Here is a 21421-nt window from a genome sequence, read left to right as displayed (position 1 = left end):
AGTTCCGTATTCCATTGAAGCAACATTTATTGACCAAGATATAGTCTAACTGATTTTTTGTATCTTCCATCGGGACTTTCCCATGTGTATCTTGCTTTTGGTTTTTGCTCAAAATAAGTGTTAGTTATGGTGAGACTGTGCTTGTTACCGAAAGCGATCAGTTTTTGTCCTCTTGCATTCCGAATTCCAAGTTCAGATGGACCCACGTGTGTGCATAGATATTCTCTCTGATCCAACTTTTGCATTCCAGTCATCCATAGTGCAAATAACTTGATCTTTCTTGCCTCCAAGAATTCTCCAAGAATTAGATATTCTCTCTGATCCAACTTTTGCATTCCAGTCATCCATAGTGCAAATAACTTGATCTTTCTTGCCTCCAACTTCCTTTATACATCATTCTATTTCATCATACATGTTATCTATTTCTGCTTCCTCATTCTGTTCTGTAGGCACATATATTTGAATGATCAGCATATTTCTAGGTATAGAATTCACTAGAATTGCCATTACTCTATCTGATTTTTTGATGACATGGATAATTTTTTTATCAATTTTCTTCTTTATAATGAATGCTACACCTCTCTTTGATATTTCACCACCTGACATTTCGACTCAGTACGATGATCCTTTCCAAAAAGGTTTCATTTATTCCTAGTATATTAATATTGAATCTCTTCATCCCTCTCATCACATTAACCACTTTCCCAGATTTATTCAATCCTCTTACATTCCAAGTAGCAATCTTCAAGCAGTTTCTGTGTTGAGTTTCTTTATAGCCATCATGGACTGACGATGCCACAGGGCCTGCTACATGACCTGGGCAGTCTCAATATGCTTGGAATGGTGGGACACCACCGTTCCAGGCATATTGAGACTACCCAGGCTTTATTTCTTTTCTGTTTAGCCATGATGCTTTACATAGCGGCAGTTTTTATGGAGTGGGCCACCAGAACCATCCAACCCCCAATATGAATGGAGGACCGCAGCTGTTGTTGGTTAGTGAGTCCCATGGACCTAGCTGGGAGTCCTACAAAGTAGTGCCACCGATCATCCACCAATGGGGGGGGATGCGCTGTGACAGCCCAGCGACTGGTACTTACAATTAGATATAATTAATACATTGGTCTTGCACTTAACTGGTTCATCTGTAGTTCAGAAATAAACATAATGAAATCCGATTCATGATTTTGTCATTTTGAATAGTTAGTAGTTATTTTTAATAGTTAAAAGATTTAACAGTACACCCCATTTCACACATTTTGCTCCTCTCAAATATTTCATGCTTTGAGACCCTCCACAACTAATGCCTTAAATGCTAACCTCCATGCCATTCTTCAGTGAGGTGAGAGCATTCTCATAAACTTCACCCAAAATACAATCCATCTTCATTCTTGAGCATGCCCATGCATACACATAAATTGATAATACCTAAATTCTCTAACCTTTCCTGAACAAATCGCGTTACTTTTTGCCTAGCACCCACTAGCGTTGGTATATTTAGGATTTTTACAATCTTAAAATACTATTTTCTCTCTCTGTGTCTCACTTTTTGGAATACTAATTAAGGATGTCTATTCTCTGGAATAGTCATTGTTAATTAGTATTCCCAAGCTATCAGCAGTGTGATTAAGTTCTCTCTCTCAAGGTTGGTACCAGTATGCTAAAGATTCTACAGCCTGTCATGATGTGTAAGATTGATAAGATAGCAAGGGGATGCTGAAAAGTTATGATATTCACCATGAAGGAATTGAGATAGAACCATGTAACTTACATGTTATTCTACTTATTCCCCACGAAGTGCTATACACTTACAATGCTGCTGCATTATTTGCAGTTCTCTGAGAAAATAAGTCTTTCCCTTATGTTGAATTTTTTCTTGACAATTATTCATAAGACTATTACACTTTTTTTATATATATAATCTTTGTTCAGTAGCTTTATTTTATCCTCCTACATGTTTCGCCAATTTTTTTTTCTATTGGCATCCTCAGGGAATACAGACTAGGTTATAACCGATGGTTCTAATTCATACAAAAAATTTGTATTTCTTTGATGTTTAATGATCTGATGAAAGTTTTCCAAATTTCTGGTAAAATTAGACCTTGATTCTTGTTTAGGTTTTCAGTTTTACAGGTGACTGTAGCTGCTTCTTTAAAGGTTCTTGAATGGTAGTTATCCTCTATGTATGGCATAAGGCTCTTATCCCACTCAATGTGATGGTTAGTAGAGGCAAAGTGGCATGAAAGGCCTGAAATGTCTTGTCTGTTATTTCTGACATATCCTATGTGTTCTTTCTTTCTTTCTCTTTTCAAAGCTTCTAGAGGTCTGACCTACGTAACTAATACCACATGAGCAAGGTATTTTATATACTCCAGAGTACTTGTAGAAGGGGTGAGGATCTTTTGGTGATCTTAAAAATTTCCGAATAGTGTTGATTGTTTTGAATGCCACTCTGATCTTATGTGGTTTTAAAAGGTTAGCTAATTTTTTCGAAAGGTTGCTGACAAAAGGAATCGTAATTGTATTGATGTATTGGACGTCATAACGTTGTCGATGTGGTATATCAGTAAAGAGAATCTTGTTGTAGAGTCTTTTTGGGTAACCATTTAAAGAAAGTTCTCTGGATATTGTGGTTAATTCCGTTAGTAGGTCATCCTTGTCTGTCGTATCCTGTATAGCTCTTTTCTTGAGACTGTGGATAATGCTAAGTTTCTGAGCTATGTGATGAGCTGAGTTGAAATGGAGGTAACGTCCAGTATTTGTAGGTTTTCTGTATACAGATAGGTTGATACTATTATTGGTTTGTTTCTTTATTATCAAGGAATTATTGTCAAGGAATGCAGTTTTTTATCTTTTTTCATTTCTAATGTGAATTTGATGGTATTGTGGAAACTATTGATTTGGTTGAGGTAATTCATTAGTTCTTCTTTCGTATGATCCCAAATGATAAAGATGTCATCTACATATCTGTACCAAATTTTCGGTTTTGGAATTATCTGGGTTAAGATTTAGTAAAATAACTTAGAAAAAGCCTTCTCATTACTACCACTTCCAATAGCTAATGACTTACGATTAAAAAGCAGCATAATCCTTTCAGCTCTGTCAAGATCTCCTAACACCAACTCTAACCAAATGGAAAGAACGCTTCTCAAATTAAGGAATAATAAAGATATCATCATACTCAAAGCCGACAAAGGTAATAATACAGTTATATTAAATACTTCAGATTATGAAGAAAAAATTAAAAATCTATTATCTGACAGGTCTGTATATGAAGTTCTCAGTAGAGATCCTACCACAAAAAACCATAATGACACCAATGAATTATTACGTGGAATGAATAACTGGCCTATAGAAATTATAAAAAAACTAAAATCAATGCACCCACTAACTCCTAGATTGTATGGCCTTCCAAAAATTCATATAGAAGGTATACCGTTACGTCCAATAGTTGATGGAATCTGTTCTCCCACTTACCAACTGTCCAAGTATCTTGCGAAGATTTTACAACAACACATTCACGTCTCGGATACTTATATTAAAAACTCAAAACATTTTATAGATAAAATAAAAAGCATCCCTATTTTTGAAGAGGATATACCAGCAGGCCTGGACATTACATCTCTGTTTACTAACATTCCAGTGGTTGAAGTCATCAACATCTTAGACAACTTGTTCCCAAGAAACATCACTACTTTGTTCAATCACTGTTTAACTTCTAACTATTTTATTTGGCAAAAAACGATCTACAAACAACTCACTGGATTAGCTATGGGTAGCCCTCTCTCACCTCCTTGTGCTGACTTATTCATGGAAGATCTAGAGAAAAAAATCTTAACCCAGATCATTCCAAAACCGAAAATTTGGTACAGATATGTAGATGACATCTTTATCATTTGGGATCATACGAAAGAAGAGCTAATGAATTACCTCAACCAAATCAATAGTTTCCACAATATGATCAAATTCACATTAGAAATGGAAAAAGATAAAAAAACTGCCATTCCTTGACATTTTAATAAAGAAACAAACCAATAATAGTATCAACCTATCTGTATACAGAAAACCTACAAATACTGGAAGTTACCTCCGTTTCAACTCAGCTCATCACATAGCTCAGAAACTTAGCATTATCCATAGTCTCAAGAAAAGAGCTATACAGGATACGACAGACAAGGATGACCTACTAACGGAATTAACCACAATATCCAGAGAACTTTCTTTAAATGGTTACCCAAAAAGACTCTACAACAAGATTCTCTTTACTGATATACCACATCGACAACGTGATGACGTCCAATACATCAGTACAATTACGATTCCTTTTGTCAGCAACCTTTCCAAAAAATTAGCTAACCTTTAAAACCACATAAGATCAGAGTGGCATTCAAACCAATCAACACTATTCGGAAATTTTTAAGATCACCAAAAGATCCTCACCCATTCTACAAGTACTCTGGAGTATATAAAATACCTTGCTCGTGTGGTATTAGTTACGTAGGTCAGACCTCTAGAAGCTTTGAAACGAGAAAGAAAGAAAGAACACATAGGATATGTCAGAAATAACAGACAAGACATTTCAGGCCTTTCGTGCCACTTTGCCTCTACTAACCATCACATTGAGTGGGATAAGAGCCTTATGCCATACATAGAAGATAACTACCATTCAAGAACCTTTAAAGAAGCAGCTACAGTTACCCGTAAAACTGAAAACCTAAACAAGAATCAAGGTCTAATTTTACCAGAAATGAAATTTGGAAAACTTTTATCAGATCATTAAACATCACAGAAATGACCTTTCATAGCAATTACGTCATGGACCATAACGAATAAATCACGTTAACGAGACATGCACATTGTCATGCACAATACCAATTTTTTGTATGAATTAGAACCATCAGTTATAACCTAGTCTGTAACCTTCATTTTAGTTTACTAGTTTGTATTCCCTGAGGATGCCAATAGAAAAAAAAATTGGCGAAACATGTAGGAAGATAAAATAAAGCTACTTGACAAAGATTATATATAAAAAAGTAAAAGTCTTTCCCTTGTTGCACAAACTGATCCTCAGCTGCAGATATGACTTCATTTATGATAAATTTAGTTCCTTTCAAGTGTTTCTTTAAATTTGAGAATAGGAAAGAGTCAGATGGGACCATTTCTGTCATCTCAAGGGATTTGGGGTCATTTTGAGAAAACAGGTGCAAATTTTTTGGCTCGTAACATGAATGGACATTGCAAATAGACATTAAAAGCCCAAGTTGTGTATTGTCTACTAGGTTTCATGAGCAATGTGAGCAGGTGCATTGTCCTGCTAAAGCAACACAAGTCTTTACAGTTTCCTGTGGCATTTTTCTTTCAATTCCTTCAGAGCTGATGAATGAACACCTACTGTAATAGTTTCACCTTTTTTAGGTACTTGGTAAAGATTATGCCATCCATATCCAAAAAGACAATGGCACGAACTTTCCCTGTGGACTTTTGGGTTCAGAACTTCTTTGGCCGTAAAGAACTTTTGCGTCTCCACTCCAGTGACTGTTGTTTGGTCACTGGGTCATAGTGATGAAGCCATATTTCATCAACAGTCACAATAAGAGCCAAAACTTTTGCACCTGATATCTCAAAATAACCCAAAATCCCTTGAAATGACAGCACACGTTGGTCAGCATTCAAACATTTGGGGACCCACTTTGAGAGTTTCTGCATGTCCAGATGTTGGTGGATAATGACCCCCAACTCATTTCCTGGATATCCACAGTCTTTGCAAAATTTTTAGCTGGTATTCATCTATTACCAGGATCATGGCATGCACTGCATCGATCTTTTCATGTGTGATTGCTGTGGAAGGTCTTCCTGACCTATGATCATCTTTTATCACAAGATGCTCAGTTTTAAACTTGGCCACCCATCTATCAACTGTGATTATGCTGGGGCACAGTTCCTCCCTAAGACTTTTCCTGCAGCATTAAAAACTTGATGACGGCTAACATCTCTGTGTCTTCTTTGCTTTAATATCATTTTTGTTCTATGTGTTTATCAGAACATTTCAGCCCACCATCATAAAATGAAATTATTCATACATAATAGTAGACTTAAAAAAATTACTTGATGAACAGAAACACTGTTCATAGATTAAAAGTATCTTATCTGTTTTTATTCAGTTATTTGATTTTTACTAATGACATATAAAACTGGTTATTTTCTAGATCAAGGAAAAATTAGTGACATTGTATCTGACATCTTCAACATCAATCATGATTATTGGGGTTCATCCTTATCTACCTTAGCCAAAGTAAGTATTCTGTTATGTAAAACAATTTAGTATGTTATAATTGCATCATATAGTGGTCATGTGCAATGTTAAAGACAAATATTAAGGCCTCTCTCTGTTTGTTCAGAATTTATAACATTTTCATTAATATGTAGTATGAGACTCTACTTATTAGTGGCTTGAAGTGTTTTAAGGGGAATGGGGGGGGTCCCTTATTGATCTCCAACAGCATGATTCCCAAATTATTTTATCCTGAACTCATCCAATGTGCTAATGTAATTAGTTTCCCAACCTTTTGTGGATGGAATTCATATGATGACTCAGAAGCATGTGCTCTAAAATATTGACTTAATAATCAATGATTTCATTTAAAAAAATTTTGTATTTGTTTTATATATAAAATCGAGACAACAGAAGATGCACGTATATATTTACATAAACAAATCACTTGCTCACCATTTTAATTGGTAAACAATTTTTTTTGAGATTAAAGTTATCAATTATAGTCACTTATCCCAGTTCATTGAGCACCTGTGTAGCTCAGTCGGTATAGCCAAAGCCCTTAGGAAAGTCCTGGGCTCGATTCCTGTCAGTGACATTTTCTACATCAAGTCTTTATCTCGACGAAAGCTGAGTTAGTTGGTTTCATATGGAGGTGGAGGGGGGGGTTCAATCATAAACTCTGGTTTTTCGCCTCCCCCAGAACATGAATATTGGGCCCCGTGAACACACACATCTACAGACATAGGACACACCAGGAGGAATACTGCTAACCACCTTATTGATTTATTTCATATCCAAACACAAGTGGTACAGTAGTAAATAATGCAATATTATTTACAACAAATTAGGATCCATTACAAATGAGAACAGCTTAAATTTGAATAAAATTTAAGTAAAAATAATAAGTAAAATATGAAGGGAATAATAAGTAAAATATGAAGAAAGAAACTATACATAAGTTATATACAATAAATATGGTCAGATGTTCCTCCAGTATTTTGTGCAATCAACTGCTCTTTCTGTGCAGGATATAAGGTCCTCTTTTGTGCAAGGTGATTGAAGAAAGGGACAAGAAAGGTGTTCCATGGACTGGGTTGTCCCACATTCACAATTATCTGGTCCAGTGAGGTAGCCCCATTTGATGAGGCTTTGTTTGCACTGTCCTGTTGTTTGAAGTCTGTTGAGGCTTTTCCAAGTATTCCAGTCCAAGTGGGCACCATGTGGAAGATGTTCAGCTGTTGGAATGCCAGTATTATTCTCAGGGTATAGTGTAAGTGGCATTGTTGAAGTCTTGTCTCTAGAGGGTTTTTAGGTGGTTCAACAGTTGCTAGGAAGCTATGTTGGGATCTTAGTATTTGGGGCACTGTGGTCTGGCCGAATAGTGGGTGGCGTTCTTTCGTCAGCTGGGAATGCAGATCTTTGAATCGAAGGGGGTACAATACCAGCCAAAGTATACAGGTTTTTTAGTGGTGTTGATTTTAGGCATCCTATAAGTGGCAGCTTTCATTCAATGCTGGGTCAAGTTTTTCAGCATGGCAGGATCTAGACCATACTGGGCAGGCATATTCAGCAGAAGAATAGCAGAGGGCCAAGGTAGAAGATCTCAGTGTTCTAGGGTCTGCATCCCATTTGGAGGAGGTAAGCTTTCTTAGTATGTTGTTTCTTGCATTCACTTTTGCCTTCATTTTTTCTATGTGTTTTATATAGAAGGGTGCAATCAAGAGTTACACAGAGGTAAGTCATGTTCCAGGAATGTTCTAAATTAGAGCCCAAGAAATCCGTAGCTTCCTGTTGGTTTCCTTATTGGGTGGAAAAGGCCAGTCTGGGTTTTCAAGGAGTTTGGCTTTGATTGCTGCTATAATATGTGGTTAAACTATTTAAAGCAAGTGATAGCGTAGTTTCAATGGACTTGAAATTCTTTGATTGAGTAGCTATGCAAGGTCATCAGCATACATAAAATTTCTAGTTCCTGGAAAGATGGGGAGATCATTGACGTAAATGTTGAAAAGTAATGGTGATAACACACCTCTCTGGGGAAGGCCATTTTTTGGGAGGATGCCAGCAGCTCTCCCCTCCAGATTTACAAGTTATCCTCAAGTTCATCATCATCATCATCATCATCAAATTCCTGCCATGTACCCTCAAGGGGTGTACAGGATATGACAGTACTACATGAAAAAATTACATCATTACTAACTTCCTATCTACAATTTTCCTCCAAATCAGTCTGTTACTTGTCAAGACTCCAACATTATCAGATCTTATATTTCTATCGTCTAAGGCACTTTGTACCGTATCAATCCACCTATATCTTGGTCTTCCTCTGGGTCGTTTTCCTGCCAACCTGGCAGAGAACACTTGTTTTGCTAATCTTTCCTCTCCCATTCTATTTAAGTGACCATACCATCTGAGATTAGCTCTGCTAACGCATTCCTGGATGCTGACAATGTCAAGTTCTTTCCTAATATCCTCATTTTTAATATGATATTGCCATTGATGCCATCTGTTCACGCCTCTAATCTTTCTCAGGACTCTCATATCTGCGGTCTCTAGTCTTTGGTCAAGTGTTTTACTTCTGACCCAGCTCTCAGATCCATAAGTTAAAATTGGTTTGAACACAGTCTTGTATACAGCTAATTTAGTGTTCCGACTAATTTCTTTCTTATTCCATATGAATTTATTCAATTGACTTCCCACGATACCAGCTTTGCTGATTCTGTTGTCTATTTCTATATTTAGTTTACCATCTTCAGTAAAAATTGTGCCTAAGTAGCTGAAATGTTTTACTTGTTCCACAGGTTCTCCATTCACAACACAGTTGACATTTTCAATGATTCTGCCTATTTTCATTGTCTTTGTCTTTTTATTGCTGACCTTCATACCATATCTATTACAACAGCTATTCAATTTAGTCAGAGAATCTTGCAGACTTGTAGCGGATTTATTTAGAAGTATAACATCATCCGCATAAAGCAAAGAGCTGACATTAACATCTCCAATTTTGATATCAGGTTTAATACCACATTCCTTCATAATGTGATCCATATAGATAATGAATAACAGAGGGGATAGTGTACATCCTTGTCTCACACCACATTTAACATTAAACCATCTTCCTGTACTTCCTTCAATTCTAACTGCTGACTCACAACTCAAATAAAGACTAAGTATTGCTTGATATAATGCCCCATTGACACCATATAACTGCAGCGTATTGAATAGCTTCTCTCTTGGCACCTTGTCATATGCCTTTTCCAAATCGACAAAACTTAAATTACAGATCTTTGTTATATTCCCATGCTTTCTCGACTATTTGTCGTAAAGTGAAGATCTGATCCTGACAGCCTCTATTTGGCCTGAATCCAGCTTGTTCTTCACCAAGCTTTTCTTCCACAATTCTTCTCAACCGTTTCTCAAGTATACTTGCATAGATCTTGCCAGGAACACTCAGTAGGGAAATACCTCTGTAATTCTCACATTCAGTTTTATTTCCCTTTTTATATATGGGTACTATGAGAGCTCTACTCCAATCATCGGGAATTCGTCCCTCTGTCCAGGCTTTCTGAACTATGCAGTGCAGCCACTGTAAGACTTTTATACCACCATACTTCAGCATTTCTGGTCGAATATCATCTACTCCTGCTGCCTTTCCACATTTCAAGCCTTTGATGGCTTTTTCTACTTCAAGTATGGATATGTATTCCTGACTGCATGCCTGGTCAGTGTTTTTTATCACTGTGCTGTCATCACTGCTTGTTTTATTTAGCAGTTTTTCAAAGTAATTACTCCATACTTCAAGGATATCTTTTTCTCCTGTTTTCATTTCACCTTTATCATCTCTAATTCCTTTTACAGCACTCTTTCCTCCATTCCTAAGCTTCTTCAACAACCTCCAGAATATTTTGCCACCTTCTTGATATTTATTTTCTATGTTCTTGCCAAAGTCCTCCCATGACTTTTGTTTAGCTAATTTTACACACTGTTTAGCTTTCTTACATTTGTCTCTGTATTCTGTAAGAGTAAAAGCTGACTTATTTGCCAGGAACTTTTGATATGCTTTCTTCTTTTCCTTCACTGCCTCTTTAACTTCCTGTGTCCACCAGGGAGTTCTGATTTTTTTATCTTTGCACACAACCTCACCACATGCCTCTCTGGCAGAATCAATCAATGTTTCCTTCAGAGTTTGCCACTGAATCTCCAAGGTTTGATTCCTGTTCTCAAACTCTTTCATTTTCTTTTCAATAATATTTCTGTATTTTAGTCTACAGTTTACATCTGAGAGCTGCTCTCTCAAGTTCCTCAAGTTGTGGTTGCAAAATCCAAGAGCACTTGGAAAGGTAGTGAATACCCAGTTCACTAAACCTTCACTCGAGATCTCCATGATATTGTATGCTATGAAAACCTGCATTAAAATTCTTGTAGCTTTAAATACATAGTAAGTTAGTTGCTGGTACGTAGTATTTAATCATTAATGTATACTTTGAGTAGAGACTGATTATCACTCTTTCCCCATTTCTGAAGCAAGCACATCAACTACATAGCATAACCAGATCTCTTCTCCCACCACCATGCAAATTTCTGTTAGAAAAATTAGAGAATAAAGTACTCAACATTGCTACGTTTCAAACCACAAGTTTGGTTATATTATGTAGATGATCTGTTTGTTATTTTGGTTCCCCTGGTCCAGACAAATTATTTATATTTTATTGCGTTTGAACAGTTAGCATCAAAAAATATATTTCACAATAGAAAAACTGTCAGCTCACCCTAAGCACATTAGTTAAATCTTCTTCATATAGTTCATTTAAAAAACATAACTGATACTAGATAATGCCTGATGCACGATTCATTAACTTTGTAGGTTTATAGAAAACCTACACACTTGAAGATTAGTATGCACTCACATTTTCATTCAGCCCACCAGTACAGTATCACATCCTTAAAATGCTAATGCACATGGCCAAAACTGTTTGTTCTAATTATTTATTAGCAGATACCTCCAAAGACTCGTCTTAGGAGGGTACGCTTATCCTCTCCACTACATACCATCTCCCCTTCTACTTAATTCTCCCACTACAATCAACACTGTCTACTGCCCATCACATTCAGCAGTTTTTTTTTTTTTTTTTTTTTTTTTTTTTTTTTTTTTTTTTTTTTGTCCTTAAATTGCATGTGTTCTGATAGCCGATTTGCCTGTACACGAGATGAAAAACCTGAATTTCCAGGAGAAAAAATTCTGCTATCTCCGTATGAGATCGGCTAACTCACGTTCAACTGAAAAAGCCCATATAAAGAATCCTCATGTCATGATGAGAATCAAACTTGGGCCTTTTCCAATTAAAGGGCACAATGTACTGTCTCCAATTGCGCTACAGAGGCACTAAATAAAACTACAAAGTTGTCTTTGTATTCACATCTGTTCAATCTGTTTCATCAATAAAACCGTGACATTTTTTTCGTGAGTAACTAAAGCCCTCAGAAGTTAAGTTCTAATGATATAGTTCTTGCATGGATCAACAAAACTGTTTCCATCCCCTTTTATCCACTCTACATCTGAAAGATATCCGAAGTGCTAAATGCACCACATCTCCACACTGCATTTAAACCAATTACCCATCACCTTTATCCTTTCTCTTAAGGGCAAACTTTGTTCTTTAATACTCAGAAGTTTATAAAGTTCTCTGCCTCTAATGTTGCCTTCCATGGGTGGACTGGAAGTTCTGTTAATATCTCTCTTGAAGAACGTGAAAACTACACTTGCTCTCCTAATTATTCCAAAGTCAGGACTAGTGATATGCACTCTGGATACCACTTCACACACAAATGTAAATGGAAAAAAGCTACAGCGCCACATAGAAGGTGTACAATTTTTTGAATAAGCATAATCTATGAAGCCCCTCCCTACAACCTAAACATGAGGGCATTAATTTACAAAAATTTGGGAGATATGCATTTTAACACCACCTCTAACATAACATCTGTTAATAAGCTCTCTTATCTGGACCTAGAGGGCATCTTGATGTTTGAATTCCTTCCATAACTATCTAATTGAAGGCCTTGTGTACAGTGAAAAGTATTTTTGTGCTCCAAAGGTGCTGGTTTGAAATCCAGCAAAGTATTAGCAGAGAAATCAAATTTCTGGGTTGGTACCATTTTATAAAATGAATAAATGCTAACACATAATCCTTTAACACAAACATATTTGTTAATACCAATGATTTATCTACTGTTTTATGCATACAGATCCTTATGTAATTTGGTATCAGACAAATATCCTTTGTAATAAGGATGAATCTAGTCGAGTTTATGTAAATATGTGCCTGTTGCCTGTGGATTCTATTGTCTTTCTTGAGCATTACTCACATAAATCATTCCATGTGTGAGTACCATGTTGAAATGAGTATTGGGAAAAGATTATATTTCTGAAATACTTGAATAGTATCTACCTCAATAGGTTGTGTTGGGGCGATGCCTTTGAACTATATCACCCCTTCTACTTTCTCTGTGATAAGTCAGCCATTTTAGATCATTCTTCTTCATGACTACCAATCTGTGCAATGCTTCTGGACACATTAAGTGTTCCAGTTCTTTCTAACGTATTGGGTTCTGATTAGGGCTCATGCACAGATCAGTCGAGTTTTTTCACATTTTCCTGAAAACATGTGATAGCACTTGCATTATGATAATACGTTGTCATGCTTGAAGACAGGTGGCTGTTCCATAAAGCTGTAACAACATTGGCAGTATTGCTTTATACGAAGTGTTCTAATACATCAATATTCATCCTTCCAGGCACTGCAACCAAAGACCCATGGAGGAAAGCAATTCTGTTACATCTCTGTCAAGCCTCACAGCTGAGGTTTTTTATCAACTGATAAAGGGTATAGTGGGATATGTTATTCTATACCTACACTTCTGTTACTATCAGACAAGTTACTGTGTTCTTTGTTTGTAATCTCTGCTGTTATTGCCATGGATAATATTTAGTTTGTGTGGCTGTCTTCCATAAAAATGGACTGTTGCTTTACTGTTAATCTTTATTAATCACAAATATTTCATTTTACGAGGGCTGTCCGATAAGTCTGTGCAAAGTCTAAGAGATGGCACCACCAGTACATATCGAGGTTATTGTTAGTTGGTGGCAACTGTTGGAGGATCACACAGTAAGTTTCAGTCAGATTGATCTATTACTCTATATTTGGCGTTCATTTGAATCGATCGAGTACCGTGATTTGTGAAAAATGCATGAGAAAGAATTTTGTGTAGTGATTAAACATTACTTTTTGAAAGGCAAAACGGCTCAGGAAACCAAAGCTAAGCTTGATAAACATTATGGTGAGCCTGCACCTTCGATTAGAACAGTTTATAAGTGGTTCAGTAACTTTTGAAGTGGCCATATGAGCACAAGTGACGCTGAACATTCTGGACGCCCTGTTGAGGTCACTACTCCAGAAATTATTGAAAAAATCCATAGTATGGTGATGATGATAGAAGAGTGAAGGTGCGTGAAATTGCTAAGGCTATGGGCATCTCAAATGACCGCATACATAATATTTTACATGAACATTTACATGTGAGAAAACTATCTGCAAGATGGGTGCCGCATTTGCTCACACTGGATCAAAAGCGTCAACGTGTCAACTGTTGCAAGGACAGCTTGAAACTTTTTAAATGGAATCTAGAGAAATTTTTTTGCGTCATTTCATAACAGTGGACAAAACATGGATTCATCTGCCTGAGACCAAGGAACAGTCAAAGCAATGGGTTGTAAGCAGGGAATTTGCACCAAAGAAAAACTTCAGCAGGAATGGTTATGGCCACTGTTTTCTGGGATGCTCATGGCATAATCTTCATAGATTTTTTACTGGAGTGTATTATCCATCTTTGCTGGATCGTTTAAATAAAGGAAAAATGACCAAACTTGGCGAAAAAGATTCTTTTTCACCACGACAACACACCAGCTCACTCTTCTGCAATTGTGACCGCAAAATTGTTTGATTTACGCTATGAAGTCCTTTCGCACACCCCCCCCTCCACTCTCCAGATTTGGCTCCCTCAGACTACTATCTGTTTGCAAACATGAAAAAATGGCTAGCAGGAAAGAGATTTTCATCAAACGATGAGGTGATTGCCAAAACAACTGCCTATTTTGAAGAGTTGGACAAATCATAATATATGGACGGGATCAAAAAACTCGAGCACTGTTGGACTAAGTGTATAGACTTCAAAGGAGACTATGTTGAAAAATAAAAAATGTTTGTCCCAAAATAAATGTTTTCTTCATTTTTGCACGGATTTATCGAACAACCCTCGTACATATCATAAAATGGAAAATTTTATATTTTACATTTAGTGATAGGGTAAAACTTCTGGGATGCACTGTTGTGAAAAGTGCATGTATTTATATATAAATATATATATATACACAGTAAAACCCTTTTTTTACACTTTTCAGGGGACTGATGGAAAAAAGTGTAAATAGCAGGAAATGTAAAAAAACATTTAAAAAAAGGCTGAAAGATGACTTACTGCTAGTATGCGAGTCTACATACTAGATTACAAAATTTAATAACTGAAAATAAATGAGTTTACAATTACTTACATTTATCTATTTAAAAAAAATCTTTAATTTTTGATAGTTTTTGCTTTCCTGGTTTTTTTTTTTTTTTTTTTTTTTTTTTTTTTTTTTTTTTTTTTTTTTTTTTTTTTTGACATAATGCCAGATTGCTTTGCATTGAGTTCAATGCTTGACCTGTTTTTTACTATTGTGTTCTTTTGCTAAATGCACACGTGTTCCGGCATGCCAATCTACACGTCGCAGAATTGCCATCTTTTCTTCTACCGAAATACATTTTCTGTCTTTTTTCTCCATGTTACTAACCCACCACTGCAACTTGAAAGCAACTCTCACACGCTAAATTATATAGTCGAAATTCTGCAATATCAATTCGTACTGTGATTGAAAAATCACAGTATCGCTCATCATTACATTACTGTTGCAAGCGTGCAAGTCACCATGATGGCGAAATGAAACTACAGCAGAAAGCAATGCCATCTGGGGACAGAAATGGGCAGATTTCCACAGAAATCAATTCGAAAATCAGTATTGCTACCCGAGAAAAAAACACAAATCACGGGAAATAACGTCCACATGGAGTTGTTAATGGCAGGAAAACAATATATCGTAAGAATAGGCCTTAAGACGGGACCAACGGAAAATGACTTAAATGGCAGGAAAACGTAAATTGTGGGAACGTAAAAACAGGGTTTTACTGTATATATAGCTGGCCAGACTGATTGGCCGAGTGGTTAGCGTATTCGCTCTCCAGCCAAGAAGCTGCGAGCTCGAATCCCACGTAGGCATGGATGTTTGTGATTGTCCTCCACCTTCATACATTTATTCACCCAAGTATAGATACACTTTCCCAATATGGATTGGGTCACCATGGGAGTAGTAGACCTAAAACCTCCTGCAATGGGAGAGGCCTTCACCTTGTAGTGGATAGAAAAATAGGCTGTTCATCATCATCATCATATATATATATATATATATATATATATATATATATATATATATATTAAAAAAATAACACAATTAAGAATAAAAATTTCCCTTACTTTTAGAATAAAAACACAGCCATTACAATTTAAATTGTCCGGTAAAGCTTCAGCACATTTAAAGCACATTTAAAGTTAAAAGTAGTCATGCAAAAGTTTGATATTATCTATTTCCCATGGCTGGTATAATCAATTCCATGTTGAGGGGCCAAATAAAACAAGTTTTATTTATTATTATTTTATGGTATCTCCATGGATTTGGAGACTCATCACAAGACCCAAATCCACCATCATTCACACAAATCCTATCATACCTCTCCTTGAATCCTAAAATTTTATATTTTACATTTAATGGTAGATGTAGGCAAATCTTATCCTTATTAAGAGGGATAATAAATTCCTTATCTTTGCTTGTTAGTGTATTTTTCAACGTCCAAGGTGGACGTTGAAAAATCTTAGGGATAATGGTGGACAAAAAGTTGTCCACCATTATCCCTAAGTCCCTAGCCTCATCAACTTCTTGCAAACCAATACCATCAGTATGATACACCATATGCAACTTTTTCAACACGAAGTGTTGAAAAAGTTGCATATGGTGTAACATTACCTTATATTTTGCAACATTAAAGTGACAGTCGTTATCCTTAGCTCACAATTCCAATTTATTAAAATCATCTTGTAGGATATCTACATCACCTTTATCAACTATTGCTCTCCCCAGTTTTGCATCATCATCAGACAAGTGAATATCTGTTCTTAAATCTTTCCCTAGTACCAAACCTTGAGGTGCTCCACTAGTCACCATCATTCTCCTAGGTAGCAGCAATATTTTTTTGTTGAGATGATATGAGTGTGCATTTGATTGATGGGTTTTGAAGGTGACAATGAGTTGAATTTTTAATATCTTTGCTACATTTTCAGAAATACCTTTTTGATATAAGGAATATGAGTTCTGCAGACCTTTTACCCTTGGATGTTGAGGAACTGTCAATGATTTTATATGTAAATTCTTAAATTATAATCATTTAATTATGCCATTTTTGATAGATTTTTCAATTCATGTTGAAGAGATCAGGATTTTATAATTCCATATGTTTGAGATGTGTGCAGATGAAATATTTCTATGGTAATCCACTAAAGCTGGTTTACAGCATACGTGATCCATCAGATTCTCATTTGATGTTTATATCTAAAAGATATTCCTCCTAAAAATACTTTCTCTAAAGCAAATTTGATTTGAGGATGTAAATTATTATATGTAATAAAGAGCTCAAATTTAGTCCCACTACAAATAGTAAAAAAGTCATCTATATAGTGTAGCCATAGAGAAGGTCTAGGATCAAGAAAAAAAATGCCTTAGATTCAATGATAGGGAACATGAAATATCCAGAAATTATTGTAAATTTGAATAAATTTATAATGTCAGAAGGATAAAAATTGTAATTTCTCAGCATGAGGAACATTTGTGAAAGGCAATAAAATGTTGAAATCTTTGATAACATTTGAATATTCAATTTTTATGTCTTATTTTTGAGAGAAAGTCTAGAATTCTTTCATTGAAGAAACTGTGGTGAGTTAGAGGACAGAGAAAGGTAGACAAATGTAGACATTTTATAGGTAGGACTTATGGAATCAACAATAGATGTAAGAGGAAAATTATTTTTATGTAGTTTAGGTGCACTCTTAGAATTCCTCAATGTTTTGTGATTGAAATTGTATCCTTGCATTTCAGCTGGTAATATGCCAATAATCAATGTAATTTATGCAGTTGAAGAGGGTTTTTTCCCCCACAGACTGAGCATTGTGTCATCTTATGAAAATACCTCTTTCAAAGTTCTCCACATACTGCTGACAGTATTTGTTCTGTTGACTCTAAGAAATATATCTGTATGCTTGAAAGCATTATATGCATATATGAGAACAGAAATATAAGTCTGTTGCATTCGAAAACAAGGAATATGAATATTCTAATACTTCTTCATTTCTAGTATATAAGATCATGTTCACTGTGGTTGTTAGCAATTTGCCAGTATATGTTGTTTTAGTTAGCATTGCTAACTAAATATATGAACATGTGATGTCATCCATCACTTATCCAGTTACATTGAGAAATTGATTTTATTTGAAGGTTAACTGGTAGGAAAGCACCACTTCTGGAGCTATTGAATGATATTTCATGCTGCTATTAAATTCATATATAATCACAAACTTTCATTTGATATCTTCAGTGTGTGTGGGGGGGGGATAGTAAGGTTTTGGTATATTAGCTGCAACAAGCAAATATTAGAAAATTCTTGCGAGTATTTCACTTTGATACATAGTAGGGAGAAAGTTATACAAACTAAACAAAAACATTAGTTTCATACCTGCTGTAGTTAGTCATTTTTCTGAGGGAAAGCTGTTGTTTTCTTGAGCTGTTTACTTATTTCCTTTCAGTCAGTTGGAGAGTTCCAAATCCCAAAATTTTTGTTTTAAAAATAATTTTTGTATTGTCCCAGAAAGAAATTATGGTAAATATTATGGTGCCCAGTCAGTACATCATGAATCCCATCCACCGACTTCCAAAGTAGATAATTTTCTACTTTGTCTGTAGATAATTTTCTTAAAAAAACAGAATGCCATGTAGGCAGTGAATCAAAAGTACAAGGTAACATGTTAAAAATTTACTATTTAAAAAACTGAACCCTCCATGACTATAAAATTGTTCATTTTAGCACTACTTATTCACTTCATTTTTATGGAATTTTCTTTTTTGCTATCAGTTGCCTTTTTTTGAAGTTCTCCATATTAAAAAGCATGTTTCCTTGTCAATAATTCCACTTTCATGTGCACCATATATATATATATATCACTTCCAATTGAAAAATGAAACTACAAAATATTTATTCCTTTCACTATGATGTTGTCTTAGCCAATTTCTTTTTAAATAACAGTGTTAGTAATAATAAATAGTAATCAGCAGCACACAGTTTAATTACACATTTATGTGTTAAGCTAACTGTAAATAAATTTCTTGGCTAAGAAAACCAGTTTATCTTTCTTACTAAAAAAAAATATTTTGCCAATTTGTGTAATATCACATATAATCATGAGAAAGTTCAAGTATTATAGTATAAACATTTTTTCATCTAAGATATTCCAAAAGAATCTCTTTACTTACATCCTTATAATAATAATAAATTGGCACAAGTCAGAAATAGCTGATTTTTAGTTATGTCATTTAAAAGTATGCACTTCAATCAGAAGTCCTACTTCTATTTACAGTAGGTAAGCAGGAGTGTTATTTTCCTCTACATATGAAATGATCATGTATTGCTGGAAAAAAAAAAGTGGCCCTTGAGTCCATATATATCATGCTATGCTGTGTGCAAGAAAAGACATTTGAGTTGTGGTCCTTTTAAAAGGAATAAGTATAATTACTAAGCAGCTTTCATTAAAACACATTTTTATTGCAGAAGAATGTTAAGTCAAAAAATCAGATCAAAAGTAGCTCTACAAAAATTGTTATGCACTATAAGCGAACCAGAATTATTGGCTCTTCTTGCATACGGTATATAGTCAACTTAAAATCTATCATGTTTTAAAAGAACTGCATTTCTTATTTGAATGCTAATGTAAAGTCAGTTATTTCAAGTGGGTTTTATGAAAATGATCAGTTTTAACTCAGCACTCTTTCATGTCTTTGCAGTTTCTGCAAAGTTTCTAGATGTATGAATGCAAATATTTAATTTTGTATATTTTATCTAGTGGAACAAAATTTAGTTGTAGGGTATCTATAAATAGACATTTGCACCTGCTCTCTTTAGTTCTTTGTATATACAGTACTTTATTTTTTACAAACCCTTTTAATAAGGGTTTGTATGTGACTTATTTATGAAAAAGGAAAAGTTGAAAGAAGTCTTCTACTCTGCATTAAACATTAATGTTTGACCTTCATTTTGCCTTTTCTCATTCATGAATGAGAAATGAGAATGAATATTTTCTTTTTTGGGTGGGTCTAGTCATTTTTGGGTTCAGATTGTTTAATATTGGAGTATGGTTGCTTCCTACTGTTCCAAAACAGACCAAATGACTTAGACAAAGACTATATAACTTGGAAGAATACTATCCTAAATGCAGCAAAGAAAAGTATCCCAAAGGGCTACAGGAGAAAAGTTATTTCAAACTACACAAAGGTTCACCAGGAACTTGCCAGTAAAATAACTAAACGAAATGAATTATTTAACATCTTAAAAATTGGAAGCTCTCCAGAAACCAGGATTGAGTACAACAAGATAAATGCTGAAATTAAACAAAAATATAATATATTACAAAGAACTAGCTGGCAAGAATTTTGCCACAACTTAAATCCAAACACTTCAGTTACCAAACTTTGGAAACTGACTGCTAATTTACAAAGAGACCTACCAAAGGCAAGTGAGACTGACACGCTTAAAGATCCGGATGGAAATATCAAAATTGGAGATAGGAAGATCGCAAACACCTTGACCTTTCATTTTCAAAATATAAGCAAACTAGAGATGAATACTAGGAAAGACCATCAAATATCAAAACAGGCTCGACAGAAAAATGCCTGCAAACTCCCCAAAATATCAAAACAAACTATTCTGATCCATTTACAATCTCTGAATTGGGAGATGCCTTGGAGAGACTAGATATAAATAAATCATGTGGACCAGATAACATACAAGGAATTATGATCGATCATCTCCCTTCCCTAACCCTAGATTGGCTACTTCGCCTATACAACAATAGCCTAAAACAAGGAAAAGTTCCGAAAGACTGGAAGACAGCCACAATCATACCAATCTTAAAGCCTAACAAACCGCAAGACCAACTAGGAAGTTATAGACCAATTTTACTGACTTCAAATCCAGGCAAATTAATGGAAAAAATGATATTCCAACATTTGAATTACTATCTAAACAAAAATAGTATACTACCACATTTTCAGGCTGCCTTTAGAAGAAATCACTCAACAACTGATCAACTTTTCCACTTAACCCAGACAATTGAAGATAACTTCCAGACCAAATCCACCATTGCAGCTTTAATAGATTTTAGCAATGCCTTTGACAAGGTGTGGAGGCAGAAACTCTTTTCCAAACTTTGTTATATTGGAATAGAAGGGAAAGTTCTTAACTGGATCTATGACTTTCTAAGAAATAGAACAATTAGAGTTAAAATAAATAATACCTTTTCCAAGAAAGTGAAAATAAGACAGGGACCCCCTCAAGGTAGCATTTTGAGCCCACTCCTTTTTTCCATTTACTTAAAACAAAGATAGCTATGTTTGCTGATAATTTGGTCCTATTCTCAGCTCACAACAACCTAGAAACAGCAAAGGTCACTTAAACAAAGTCATTGAAAGTTTAGCTATGTACTGTGAAAACCAAAAAATCAAAATTAACCCTACTAAATCAGAAATCTGTGTTTTTGCTATTAATAACCACCTCAGAAAGTGGAGACCAAATATTAAGCTAAACAGTCAACTAATTACATTTAATGAAAACCCCAAATACCTTGGAGTTACTCTGGATCCATCACTAAGCTTCATTAAACATACCAACAGTGTTGCAGTCAGAGCAA

At 35.2% G+C, this 21421-nt stretch overlaps 1 protein-coding gene across 2 annotated transcripts in view; it reads left to right on the top strand.

The window, feature by feature from the left end:
- Positions 1 to 21421, top strand: part of LOC150093795 (uncharacterized) — a 311113-nt gene that overhangs the window by 240470 nt on the left and 49222 nt on the right. For both annotated transcript variants that reach the window (XM_090412760.1, XM_090412758.1), the window contains exon 10: positions 6207 to 6292. In XM_090412760.1, the coding sequence (XP_090268886.1) occupies positions 6207 to 6292 (86 nt within the window). The remainder of the gene's footprint in view (positions 1 to 6206; positions 6293 to 21421) is intronic.

Source organism: Typopeltis vanoorti, chromosome 23, assembly GCF_054136105.1.
Source record: "Typopeltis vanoorti isolate ZY-2024b chromosome 23, IOZ_Tvanoo_1.0, whole genome shotgun sequence".
Classification (NCBI taxonomy): Eukaryota; Metazoa; Arthropoda; class Arachnida; order Uropygi; family Thelyphonidae; genus Typopeltis; species Typopeltis vanoorti.
Note: the sequence above shows the minus strand (reverse complement) of the source record. Positions and strands in the feature narration are given on the sequence as shown.